The sequence below is a fragment of the Oncorhynchus masou genome, chromosome 21 (assembly GCF_036934945.1).
Source record: "Oncorhynchus masou masou isolate Uvic2021 chromosome 21, UVic_Omas_1.1, whole genome shotgun sequence".
In the NCBI taxonomy this organism is placed as follows: Eukaryota; Metazoa; Chordata; class Actinopteri; order Salmoniformes; family Salmonidae; genus Oncorhynchus; species Oncorhynchus masou.
In genome coordinates this window covers 18,003,049-18,016,493 of record NC_088232.1, presented here as the reverse complement: position 1 = coordinate 18,016,493, position 13,445 = coordinate 18,003,049, and the positions used below count along the sequence as shown (strand labels likewise).

The following is a 13,445-nucleotide window of genomic DNA, read 5'->3' as shown; positions in this document are numbered from 1 at the left end:
TTTTTGATGAGATTACTAAAGGACACACATAAGAAGAAAAGACTTGCTTGGGCCAAGAAACACGAGGAATGGACATTAGACCTGTGGAAATCTGTCCTTTGGTCTGATGAGTCCAAACTTGAGATTTTGTGTTCCAACCGCATGTGTAGTTCCCACCGTGAAGAATGGAGGAGGTGTGATGATGTGGGGGTGCTTTGCTGATGACACTGTAGTGATTTATTTAGAATTCAAGGCACACTTAACCAGCATGGCTACCACAGCATTCTGCAGCGATACGCCATCCCATCTGGTTTGCGATCAGTGGGACTATCATTTCTTTTTCAACAGGACATTGACCCAACACACCTCCAGGCTGTGTAAGGGCTATTTGACCAAGAAGGAGAGTGATGGAGTGCTGCATCAGATGAGCTGGCCTCCATAATCACCCGACCGCAACCCAATTGAGATGGTTTGGGATGAGTTGGACTGCAGAGTGAAGGAAAAGCAGTCAACAAGTGCTCATCATATGTGGGAAATCTTCAAGCTGGTTGAGAGAATGCCAAGAGTGTGCAAAGCTGTCATCAAGGAAAAGGGTGGCTACTTTGAATAATCCAAAATATCAATTATATTTTTATTTGTTTAACACTTGTTTGGTTACTACATGATTCCATATGTGGTATGTCATAGTTTTGAAGTCTTCACTATTATTCTACAATGTAGAACATAGTTAAAATAAAGAAAAACCCTTGAATGAGTTTGTGTGTCCAAAATTTTGACTGGTACTATATGTCTCAATGCAAGGTCTTTGGGAAACATTGTGTCTTTATCTACACAAATCGTGTGGTTTGTAAAATAAGTATCTACTCAGCGGGATTACATGATGTGAACATCTCAGTGACATGCTTTCCATCCGCTGCTTGTCCTGTCGTGTTGTGTAGATGCGTCTATTGGGCGAGTGTCGTGGTAGTATAGACACGGTGAAGAGGGTGGGCTACGAGCTGAAGGGGGAGGAGGACAAGGCCTCAGGACTCGCTGACCCCATTGGTGGTGATTCACAAACAACAGGTAACGTTTGGCTTTCAGATGTTGATACTGTACTGTATACCGTGCCTTCAAAGTTTTCACACCCCTTGACTTTTTCCTCATTTTGTTGTGTTACAGCCTGCATTTAAAATTGATTAAATGTACCCTATAATGTCGAAGTGGAATTATGTTTTTCAATATTTTTACAAATAAATGTTTGTATTTGTATTTTTTAAGGACCCCAGCAACAATAAGGCAGTTATATACAATGTTAAATTACATGACATTACATTTCCTAACACTTTTCACAACACACCAAGTGTGCTTCCCCAGGCCTCTACTCTACTACCACATACAGTGGCTCCAAAATTACTGGCCCGCCTGACTGGCAATGCACAAACAATACTTTAAAAAATATAAACAATATAATTATAGAGAAACTCAAAATACCAACATGTGAGAAATACTGTACTTTATTAATGTTTCAATGGAACCCACCACAATCATACAATTATTTAATACAAAATACATTTCAACAAAATCAAGGTTTCATAATTATTGGCACTCCTCATTTAGTACTTAGTGCCACCACCTCTGGCAAGGATAACAGCATGGAGTTTTTTCCTGTAATGTTTCACAAGGTTAAGGAACACATTTGGAGGGATTTTGGACCATTTCTCTATGTAGATCCTTTCAAGACCCTTCACATTCTTGGGTATGCACTTATCAACTGCCCTCTTCAACTCAGCCCACAGGTTTTCGATTGGATTGAGGTCCGGCGACTGAGATGGCCATGGCAGAACATTGATTTTGTTGTCACAGAACCATTTCTGTGTGGATCTTGAGGTCTGTTTTGGGTCATTGTCTTTGTTGGAAAGTCCACCTACGGCCAAGTCCCAGCCTTCCGGCAGGGACTTGCCTGATACCTGGTGGAATTCATTATGCCATCAATCTTAACTAGTGCCTCTGGACCTCTGGAATTAAAACAGCCCCAAAACATCACTGACCCACCACCATATTTCACCGTGGGTATGAGGTGCCTCTCCTCGTATGCTTCTCTGTTTCATTGCCAAACATGCCGATGCTGTATCTGACCAACTTTCAATTTTTGTCTCATCTGACCAGAGCACCTTCTTCCAATCATAATTTAAATTACATTTGGCAAACTCCAAGGGTTTGCGTCTGTGTCTTGTTGTAATTAAGGGCTTTCTTCTGGCAACCCTTCCAAAGAGCCTGCTGTTGTGAAGGTGGCATCTGATGGTACTTTTTTTAAAACCTGGTGACCCCAAGACGCTACCAAGGCCTGCAATTCTTTCAGTGATTCTTGGGGATTTTATTGCTTCTCTCACGATCCTCCTCCCTATCCTGGGGGGCAAAATGCATTTCCGTCCTCTACCCGTGAGGTTTTCAACTGTTCCATATCTTTAGAACGTTTTAATAATTACCCTGACAGTGCGCAGTGGTATATTCAATCGTTTGTGGATCTTCTTGTAGCCATTACCAGATTTATGAAGATCTACGACCATCTGTCTCTTTTGAACTGCCAGTTCTTTTCTTTTCTCCATGGTGTTGGATGACAAAGGGATATTGCATGTGTGTTACCTCATTTTTATACCCTAGTGAAAAAGGAAGTGATGTAATGGCTCGATATAGTTCCTTAACACTTAGATAAACTTAAATAAGTGGAATGTAATTCCTGGTTTAATTTTGGTAGATGTTATTTATTTACAATAATATTTAAGGGTGCCATTAATTGTGAAACCTTGATTTGGAGGACATAGATTTTTAATTAAATCAATAAATGATTTTGGTGGGTTCCATTGAAACATTAATAAAGTACAGTATGTTTCACATGTTGGTATTTTAAGTTTGTCTCTATAATTATACTGTTTATATATTTATAAGTATTGTTTGTGCTTTGCCAGTCTTGTGGGGTTTGCATGGGTGTCCAAGCTGTGTGCTGGTAGTTTAAACAGACACCTCAGTGCATTCATCATGTCAACACTTCTTATAAAAACAAGTAGGGATGAAGTCAATCTCTCCTCCATTTACATGCATATTGTTAATGTTAGCTCTCTGTGTACACATTTTAAGGGCCAATCGTGCTGCCCTGTTCTGAGCAATTGTAATTTTCCGAGGTCCCTCTTTGTGGCACCTGACCACACGACTGAACAGTCGTCCAGGTGCTACAAAACTAGGGCATGTAGGACGTGCCTTGTTGATAGTGTTTTTAAGAAAGCTGAACAGTGCTTTATTATGGACGGACTTCTCCCCATATTAGCTACTGTTGTATCAACATGTTTTGACCATCACAGTTTACAAATCAGGGTTACTCCAAGCAGTTTAGTCACCTCAACTTGCTCAATTTCCACATGATTTATGACAAGATTTAGTTGAGGTTTAGGGTTTAGTGAATTATTTGTCCCAAATAGAATGCTTTTGTTTTTGAAATATTTAGGACTAACTTATTCCTTGCCACCTATTCTGAAACTAACTGCATCTCTTTGTTAAGTGTTGAAATGATTTCACTTGCTGTAGTAGCTGACGTTGTGTAGTGTTGAGTCATATGCATACATAGACCAAATCAAATCAAATTTATTTATATAGCCCTTCGTACATCAGCTGATATCTCAAAGTGCTGTACAGAAACCCAGCCTAAAACCCCAAACAGCAAGCAATGCAGGTGTAGAAGCACGGTGGCTAGGAAAAACTCCCTAGAAAGGCCAAAACCTAGGAAGAAACCTAGAGATGAACCAGGCTATGTGGGGTGGCCAGTCCTCTTCTGGCTGTGCCGGGTGGAGATTATAACAGAACATGGCCAAGATGTTCAAATGTTCATAAATGACCAGCATGGTCCAATAATAATAAGGCAGAACAGTTGAAACTGGAGCAGCAGCACGGCCAGGTGGACTGGGGACAGCAAGGAGTCATCATGTCAGGTAGTCCTGAGGCATGGTCTTAGGGCTCATGTTCTCCGAGTGAGAGAAAGAAAGAGAGAATTAGAGAGAGCACACTTACATTCACACAGGACACCAAATAGGACAGGAGAAGTACTCCAGATATAACAAACTGACCCTAGCCCCCCGACACATAAACTACTGCAGCATAAATACTGGAGGCTGAGACAGGACACACTGGCTTTACTCAAATGTCATTAGCATGTCATTAGTAAATATTGAAAAAGTAAGGGGCCTAGACAGCTGCCCTGGGGAATTCATGATTCTACCTGGATTATGTTGGAGAGGCTTCCATTAAAGAACACCCTCTATGTTCTGTTAGACAGGTAACTCTTTATCCACAATATAGCAAGGGGTGTACAACCATTCCTTAAATATTCAAAGCTGAAATGTCTTGAGTCAAAGTATTCAACCCCTTTGTTATGGCACGCCTAAATAAGTTCAGGAGTACAAATTTGCTTAACAAGTTACAAAATAAGTTGCATGGACTCACTCTGTGTGCAATAATAGTGTTTAACATGCTTTTTGAATGACTACCTCGTCTGTGTACCCCACACATATAATTATCTGTAAGGTTCCTTATTTGAGCAGTGAGTTTCAAACACAGATTAAACCACAAAGACCAGGGTGGTTTTTACAATGCCTCACAATGAAGGGCACTTATTGGTAGATGGGTAAAAAAAAAGTTATTAATTACACTTTGGATGGTGTATCATTTTACCCAGTCACTACAAAGATACATTTGTCCTTCTGAACTCAGTTGCTAGAGAGGAAGGAAACCGCTCAGTGATTTCACCAGACCAATGGTGATTTTAATGGCTGTGATAAGAGAAAACTGAGGATGGATCAACAACATTGTAGGTACTCCACAATACTAACCTAATTAACAGGGCGAAAAGAAGTAAACCTGTACAGAATAAAAATATTCCAAAACATGCATCTGATTTGCATGAAGGCACTAAAGTAATACTGCAAAAAATGTGGTAAAGCAATTCACTTTTTGTCCTAAATACAACACATCACTGAGTACCACTCTCCTTATTTCAAGCATAGTGGTGGCTGCATCATGTTATGGGTATGCTTGTAATCGTTAAGGACTAGGCAGTTTTTCAGGATAAAAAATAAACGGAATTTCGCTAAGCACAGGCAAAATCCTATAGAAAAACCTGCTCCTCTGCTTTCCACCAACCACTGGGAGATGAATTGACCTTTCAGCAGGACAATAGCCTAAAATACAAAAAAAGGCCAAATATACACTGGTGTTGCTTACCAAGAATACCGTTAATGTTCCTGAGTAGCCAAGTTACTGAATTTTGAAAATAATAATGGGCAAATGCACAATCCAGGTGTATTAAGCTCTTAGAGACTTACCCAGAAAGAAGATAATCATTAATTTTTAGTAATTGTGCAAACATTTCTAAAAACATGTTTTCACTTTGTGATTGTGGGGTGTTGTGTGTAGATGGGTGAGATTCTTTTTTTTTTAAATCCATTTTGAATTCATGCTTTAACACAACAAAATGTGGAATAAGTCAAGGAGTATCAATACTTTGTGAAGGCACTGTAAATCAGGCTTAACATAGTCAGTAATGGAGAGGTCTTTAGATGTAAAGTAGCAATGGTACGTTGATGCCCAGAACTTGTAGTCAACGATGACACAGCATTGTGTGGTGGTTGTGTGTTTGCTGCCTTGTCTTTGCCTTATGCGCCAGTAGGCTCAATGAGAGAAGTAGGTAAAGAACTACAAAGTCAGACGTTTTAAGGCAGATTCTTCCTTTGGGGCAGAAGAATACACATTTCTTTGGGCTGTACTGAGCTGTAAGTTCTATCGAACCTCAAATGCCTGAATATATAACTAGCCATAGACATAAATAATAGATAAACTACACATATATCCCGTTACCAAATTAATAATTTCATAGCCTTTCTTTCCTTCCTCCTATACTGTACTGTACTGTAGAATAGTTACTGCAGTCTCAGGCCCTGAGTAAAGAGATAGAAAGGCATAGATATAATAAATAAATACGTATATATCCCATTACCAAATAAATATTAAAATACTCCTTCCTTCCCGCTGCAGTGTAACACTGGGAGTTGCTGCCCCATCCCAGGCCCTCAGTAAAGAGATGGATAAATATAGTATAGCTATATTATATAACGCCGTTTATATATTATAATACCCCTTTCTTCCACCCCTGTGGTTTAGGTGTGATAGAACGTTGGGAGTTGCTGCAGGCCCAGGCCCTCAGTAAAGAGATGCGTCTGAAGCAGAACCTTCAGCAGTGGCAGCAGTTCAACTCTGACCTCAATGCCGTGTGGGTGTGGCTGGAGCAGACTGCGGCGGAGCTAGAGCAGCAGCGGAGCCTGGACCTCAGCACCGACATCCAGACCATGGAGATGCGCATCAAGAAACTCAAGGTGATCTTTGGCTTTTTGCTCTCTGAGTCCTGAAATGGGTGTTTAGCATCCTCACTAAGATTAGAAAGCTTGCAAGGTTCGCAAGGCTTTCCCAAAGTTCCCAGGTTTTTCAGAAATCCCGGTTGAATGGTTCCCAGTTGGAGGATTCCCTCCTTGCTTATTCCCTCTTAGTTATCGGGAATCCTCCAAATGGGATTTCTTAAAAACCTGGGCTCTTAGGAAAAGTTTCTGAAATTTTGCAACCCTAATTCTCATAAGTTACTTTTTTTTAAAGACTCTATGCTGATATTATACACCATCTCCAATCATCTCTTTCCATAATGTCTTTCTACAGGAGCTGCAGAAGGCTGTTGACAAGCGTAAGGCCATTGTGCTATCCATTAACCTGTGCAGTGCAGATTTTGTCCAGTCTGTCACAGTGGAATGCCAGGACCTGCAGGCCAGGTTGAAAGAGATGAACAACCGCTGGGACAGACTTGGCACCTCTCTGGGGGAGTGGAGGGCAGCACTACAGAATGCCCTCATGCAGTGTCACGTAGGTGTCCAGCTGTCTATCCACCTAGCTTGGTCCCAGATCTGTGCTGCCTTGCCAACTCAAATGGCCGTTGAGGAGTTGGCAAGATAGCACAAACAGATCAAGGACCAGGCTACAGTTCTTTTGGTTTGTTTTGCTTTTAGGGGGTAGATCAGCTTTTATATTGCATGTAGATAGTGGCTTCTATCAATGTAATTGTCTGCATAATTTGTAGTCCCCCATATACAGTATTTTTGGGGAAATATATATAATATGTATATATTTTCCTTCTTTATTATTTTCACTTAACCCTATCATCCCTCCCTTATTTGGAGTAAACTAATGGATAACAACACTTAGGTTTCTACTTCCAGCTTATATATACTATATACATTTTACGGACACAGTATATTTTACGTTCGTCTTTTAAAATGTATTTGTGTTTATTTTGTATGTCCCACCCTTCAGCTCCCCTTAACCCCTCCCATCTATCTCTGAATACCATACATTTTTTTCTTTCTATTAGCCATGTATTTTTCAACTGTGCTGTGATGTTTCACAAAAGTCCCCAACCTTTCTATTCTCATAGTTTCTACAGATTGTAAATTAAAGATACAAATGTTTTGCTAAGAGTATTATATTATGGATCGATTAACTATTAACTATTTGCTATTTGCAGAGTTAAGCACCAGGTAAATGTTGTTATTCTTCAGCCATCCCTGAACCCCCAACCAAAAACAAGCTACATATGGGCAGTACCAATACAAGTGATCTAATGATTCTGTCTCTTGTTGTTGAGTATCTGGAGTGGTTAAAACATGCTAAATGCAGTCATCTGAGTACATAAAAAAAAAGTCTAATATACCTCAACTGCTTTGCCATCCAGTGCTTGAGTTTTCCCTGATTTTAAAGGCTTTAATTGCATCAAGAAATCCCTCCTCTGGCTTTCTGTACAGCTGTTAATTTAAAATTGCTCATATAAAAAAATCCTAGTAATTAACTTCAGTTAGTGGAGATGGAGGAGACTGAAATGAAAACATATGCTCCAAGTACTTTGCTCCCTCTTTTAAAAAATGTTGTTTGGTGAATCGTGGGTGACTCACGTCATTTGTAACAAATTTCAGTAAATTATTTTTGGTAGCATTTCCATTGTGAAGATTAAGAAGTAGACCAGGCTACTGTTGACTTAATCAAAGATCCAAAACTGGACAGATATTGTTTGCATGTTTGACAACTGAGACAGTCTCGGTGTCCTGGACATCAAAATCAAGGTTTATCATTAGTTAGACATGTGAAATATGTTACTTTTGGTAGAAGCCATGACTTTTGATAGAAGGTGGCGTGGAGTGCTGAATACTCCCATCGTCTTTGCATTTGTGTTCACATCTCGTCTCCTGTAGGACTTCCATGAGATGAGTCACGGCCTGCTACTGTGGCTGGAGAACATTGACCGCAGGAGGAACGAGATCGTTCCCATTGACCCCATCCGGGACAGCGACACCCTCCACGATCACCACAAAACACTCATGGTCGGTAGAGAAGCCTTATGTTGATGTGTAATCCTGAAACTCAGAACCAAATCTTGTTTGTGACGAGAGGCTAGTTAAACTGTGTTTTTTAGGGATCCGTTTGATGCAGAATCTCTAATATTGATTCCTTTATGATTAGTTGTTTGGAATGCAAGGTCATTTATCGATCAAAGATTCTGCTCAGTCGGACTGCAATGTAGTCAATGTTAAACATGCAAAAACCATATTCTGTGAATCACTGACTCCTTGCACTATGATAGTGAGCCTGAGCCACCATTTTATCTCCACTCCTCTCCTTCTTACAGCAAATCCGTGGTGAGTTGCTGGACTCCCAGAGGAAAGTGTCGTCCCTGCAGGACATGTCCCTGCAGCTGCTGGTCAACAGCGAGGGCTGCGACTGTCTGGAGGCCAAAGAGAAGGTGCACGTCATCGGGAACCGCCTCAAACTGCTCTTCAAGGAGGTGACCAGAGACCTCAGAGAGCTGGAGAAGATTCTGAACATCACTAGTAGCCAACAGGTCAGAGCAGCAGCACTTGTACTGCACAATTAAATAGAGCAATTGAATGCACCTCCATGCAGTACACAAATTACACAATAATAAATAGTACAGGAGAAAAATTTGGAGCCTTTCTTTACTGTATCTAACACAATTTCTCATGCTCGGTCCCTCCCTCCCTCCCTGTGTGTGTGTGTGTGTGTGTGTGTGTGTGTGTGTGTGTGTGTCTCTCTCTCTGCCTTTCTGTCTCTCCGTCCCCTTACTCTCTCTCTTCCTTCGGTCCTATCTCTCTCTCTCTCTCTCCTCTCAGGATCTGTCTTCATGGTCGTCGGCTGATGAGCTGGACACCACCTCTGGTTCCATCAGCCCGGTGTCGGGCAGGAGCACGCCAAGTCGCCGTCGATCGGTAACGTATAGTAGTCCCCCTTGCGCAACATGGTGCTCTACCAGAAGGAAAGTGTTTGGTACTCCCCCCGAAAGGCCCAGACAGTGCATCACTTGTGCCCCCGAATGCAAGGACCAGTTTTCTCCAGTTTAAGCCCATGCAGAGTCACTCCCTCCCACCATCCCAGCACCTCTCCTTCTCACCTCTGATCTGTACACCGACTGATATACTTTTCCCACCACACTCTGATCCTGTTTCCACACCTTTACACCTTGCATGTCTTCTTTTCCCCGAGCCAAACCCATCAGAGTTTTGGAGACATGGCTATTCCCTCTCTTTTTTTCATTCTTTTTTCTTTCCCCCTTTTCTTCTTGATTGACATGACTTCAATTTCTACCCAAATTTGAACATTTGAAGTCAACATGTTTTTACGTCCCAAATTCTGCCCCCTAAACTTCTACTTCTACCGGACTGACTCTTTCTTGTTTTGTTCTTCTATTATTTAGTGTTCTTTAGTTGTAGGTCCCTGTAGTGTAGTACTCAAGGAATACTGGCTCTTTGATACTGCTGAAAACAGAAAGTAGAACATTTAATCCTGCTTGGTTTTTATCAATCCAATTCTCCAATTTCTTTTTGTTTTTCTCTGAAGTAATGACCTGTTTTTTTAAAGTCAATCCCGATGATTGATCTCAATGATTTTAAGATACAGTACATGTATATCTTGTGTCTCCCACATAACAAGTCATTCATCCTATAATATAGGATATAGTACAAGTTGTGCTTCAGCAGCTTATGAAATCACGTTGTTCAAAATAACAGCATGGCCATTCAGCTGTAGCGGTTCAAAGTAGCTGTGCACTTTGAAAAAAAGCCAGTTTCCTTGTTTTCCATTGAATTATCTCTCTTGTTGTCACCTTCCTTCACACATCTGATTTCGTTGCTGCCTTTCTAATCTTTCATTTTGGGTAGTTCCTTTTCATCAGTAGCTTTGTTCTTGATTTGCCTGGACTGAAACATACTTTCTTTCTTTTACCCCCCTGTTCATTGCAAACAGCAACGGGGCAAATGTAGTCTGTCCCAGCAGATCTCTGGACCCTCTGTGAGCAGTCCACACAGACCACACAGGTACCTTTCTCCTGGTTTCTAGAACACCCAGAAGATAATGGAACTCATGGAACATGTTACACCTGTTCTGAAACCGCAGTCCGTTGTGCTGCACTGCACACATACGGTACAGGGCAACGCTACAGTGCAACAACAACAAAAATTAACAATACAGGGATAAAAAAAAACCCTGAGTGCTGTTTTCTTTTTTTACTTACTACCAAAGGTTCATTAAAGGTTAATGATTAAATGAATTCCATCATCTTCTACCATTCTAGATACTATGTAGAGGCTAGGGGTTTACAGTAGGTGGTGGTTATATCCCACAAATCATTTACACTACAGTTCCGCAAAATATAATGAGACTTGCAAGCCTCTTCGCCGCCAATGTCCTCGGCTGCTTGATTAACTGCGCTACCAAGAATGCACCTTGAGTGCTTAACATACTGTAAACTGTTTCTCTAATACAGGGCCCTTAACGCTCCTTTTCTCCTGCTGATGGGCACACACAGTTTTTCTTTTGAATTGCCAAGCCAGCAAGTGTCTGCAATGAACAATGTGATGGCAGCAAGTCTATCTCTCTATTCCTTTCTCTTTCTTTCTCTTCTGTGTGACATCTCTTCTATTTCACATAACTAATCCACCATCTCCCCCTCAGTGCCCTCAATCTGCCATCTGTGGGTCTCGCCTCTCAGGTCTCCATTTGTGAAGTGTTAGAGGGAGGGCATTTTGGTCACAGTCTAGAGTCTAGACGGTCAAACCTGAGGGTAAAACAGACATCAGTGTTATCTACGCACATATTGTTAGTAATCATTTTAGAGTAAGCTAATTTCACAGTTATAAAATAGACCTCAGAGCTATGTAAAACAGATCAACATCAGGTATCACATTGCCGCAAAGTCACTGTACTGTAACTCTTCTCGGCTGTTGTTTTGTTACTTTTGCATCCCTTGTGCATTGTCCAAACAGGTTATTTAACGTATTTAGTAGCGATTTAGTGTTCCGTTCAGAAAATTCAAGAGGTCCTCATTGCTTTTCAGTTTTCAGTTTACTTCCTGCGTTGACTGATTATGGTTCCTCTCAGTTTGACAGCAGCCAATGTTTTTCACAGTCAGATGAGGCTGTATTACGATGCTTCGCCTGCTGACTAATGCTAAAAAAAAAGAGCAGAGCTACAGCTACCCCCTTTAAAACAGACTGCTCTATGCTGCTATGCTCCTGTCTTGGCATACTTTTTTAACAGGATATAAACTCATCAGTGAGACCCTTGTAGGACTATCTAAATGTTCAACTGCTACTTTTTGTCTCGCATCCTAACACCTCGCATCCTTTAAAAAGGAATGTCAGCTCCACATATTTATTTTATGGGCCGGAAAGGATTGTGTTCCTTGAAAATGTTTGTCAAGTGATGTTCAAATGACTCAGTCAGTGTATTGATCACAGATATCGTTTGGTTATTTGATCATGTTTGTGGAGATACACAGTTCATCATCGTAATTGTAGTTCAAGAACTGCCATACCGTAGTTCCTCAAGATCATTTGGGATAGTTTATATCTTATAACTAAATAGTTTATTTTTGGATTCTAATCAATCTAACTACAGTACATAAGGTATACTTGGATGGATGTGTGGTATGGATGCAGATCCGTAGCTCTACAGGTGTCATAACCTAAATCTACTTGGCTTGGTGTTGTTGTGTGCTCCCCGAATCGTGTTTAATCAGGTCTCCCAACGTCGCTGGGTCCGCTTCCTCCCCTTCTGAGGCTGAGGTGATACCATCGTCATTCCTGTACCGTGTCCTGTGCGTGGCGGTGCCCCTCCAGTTGCTCCTCCTCCTGCTGCTGGTGGGCATGGCCTGCCTGGTGCCAATGTATGAGGGGGACTTCAGCTGCAGCCAGTCCAATAACTTTGCCCGTTCCTTCTACCCCATGCTCAAATACACCAACGGGCCCCCTCCTGTATAGTCTATCATGACAGACCAAACATTTGGTTCTGGGTGCCGAGCGAGATTACTTCCGGTATATTCCAGCCTGGCCCTGGCATGGAGACAAACCTGAGGAGGACAGTTGGGGTTTTTGAACATCATCACAGTCTGGGGTTTTTAATTGTATTGGAACTGTTTCAATGCTCCACTACCTTGCAGCTTCCATGAAGAATAGACAGATAAGCAATGCCGTCATTCGGCTCCTTGTGCCCCCATAAGCAAGAAACATAGGAACCCAAATCTTAAACTGATCTTTGAACGTGTCTTCTTTGTGTGGATGGAGTACAGCAGCTGTCTTAACTTATCTTTTGTAGCTGATAGAATCACTCATGTCATCTTTTAGTTTTCTGTCATGTATAGACGGGGAAAGCATTTTTTTGGAGCAGCACATGTAAGAACCAAAAATGTTTCTGACTGCCGTCAGTGGATATCAACTGGATGCTGGAACTGTTGGGTTGAAACACAGCTGCCATTTGACACCTAGTTCAATACAGAACATGTAACCTGTGAATTTGCCTGTTGTAACAATTGAGAATTTGTAAGATAACATTTTAAGATGACTTTCATTGCATTTATTTTTTACATGTATTTTGGCATGCAGTTATAATCTTTGATTTTACTTATGCTTTTACTTGATATGTGTTGAATAGTTGATTTTTTAAATATGAACTATACTGTGTGTGTAAGAATCTATTTAATCTGAATTGTGTTTTGAGTGTGTATGTAAAACAAATGAAATAATGAGAGTTGTTTGCTCTAGACTGTTTGACTGTATAAGAAACCTTTAAAAATATGAACTGTATGGAAATAATGTACTGAACACATTTTGTTGTTATTTTTCTAATTGAAAATATGGAAATTATCTACTTACTATTAATCAAAACTATAACGAATTATAAAACAACTGTATATTTTCTATGGCTCTGTGCGTTCAGTATTACATGTATAACAGTCCAGAATTACTTAACATGTTCTGTACATAATATAAATGTATATCTATAATGTATATCTGAGCCTAAATCACAAATATTGAATGCCAAATTCTCATTTTGAT

At 40.7% G+C, this 13,445-nt stretch overlaps 1 protein-coding gene across 7 annotated transcripts in view; it reads left to right on the top strand.

Moving 5' to 3' along the window:
- LOC135507897 (nesprin-1-like) overlaps window positions 1-13,444 on the top strand; it is a 148,473-nt gene extending 135,029 nt beyond the window's left edge. For 6 of the 7 annotated variants that reach the window (XM_064927660.1, XM_064927659.1, XM_064927658.1 and 3 more), the window contains 8 exons: window positions 918-1,044; window positions 6,166-6,377; window positions 6,712-6,912; window positions 8,292-8,420; window positions 8,726-8,938; window positions 9,228-9,323; window positions 10,357-10,427; window positions 12,131-13,444. In XM_064927660.1, the coding sequence (XP_064783732.1) occupies window positions 918-1,044; window positions 6,166-6,377; window positions 6,712-6,912; window positions 8,292-8,420; window positions 8,726-8,938; window positions 9,228-9,323; window positions 10,357-10,427; window positions 12,131-12,371 (1,290 nt within the window). In that variant the 3' untranslated portion in view covers window positions 12,372-13,444. The remainder of the gene's footprint in view (window positions 1-917; window positions 1,045-6,165; window positions 6,378-6,711; window positions 6,913-8,291; window positions 8,421-8,725; window positions 8,939-9,227; window positions 9,324-10,356; window positions 10,428-12,130) is intronic. The other variant, XM_064927661.1, reaches the window with a different exon arrangement.
- The last annotated feature ends 1 nt before the right edge of the window (window position 13,445 follows it).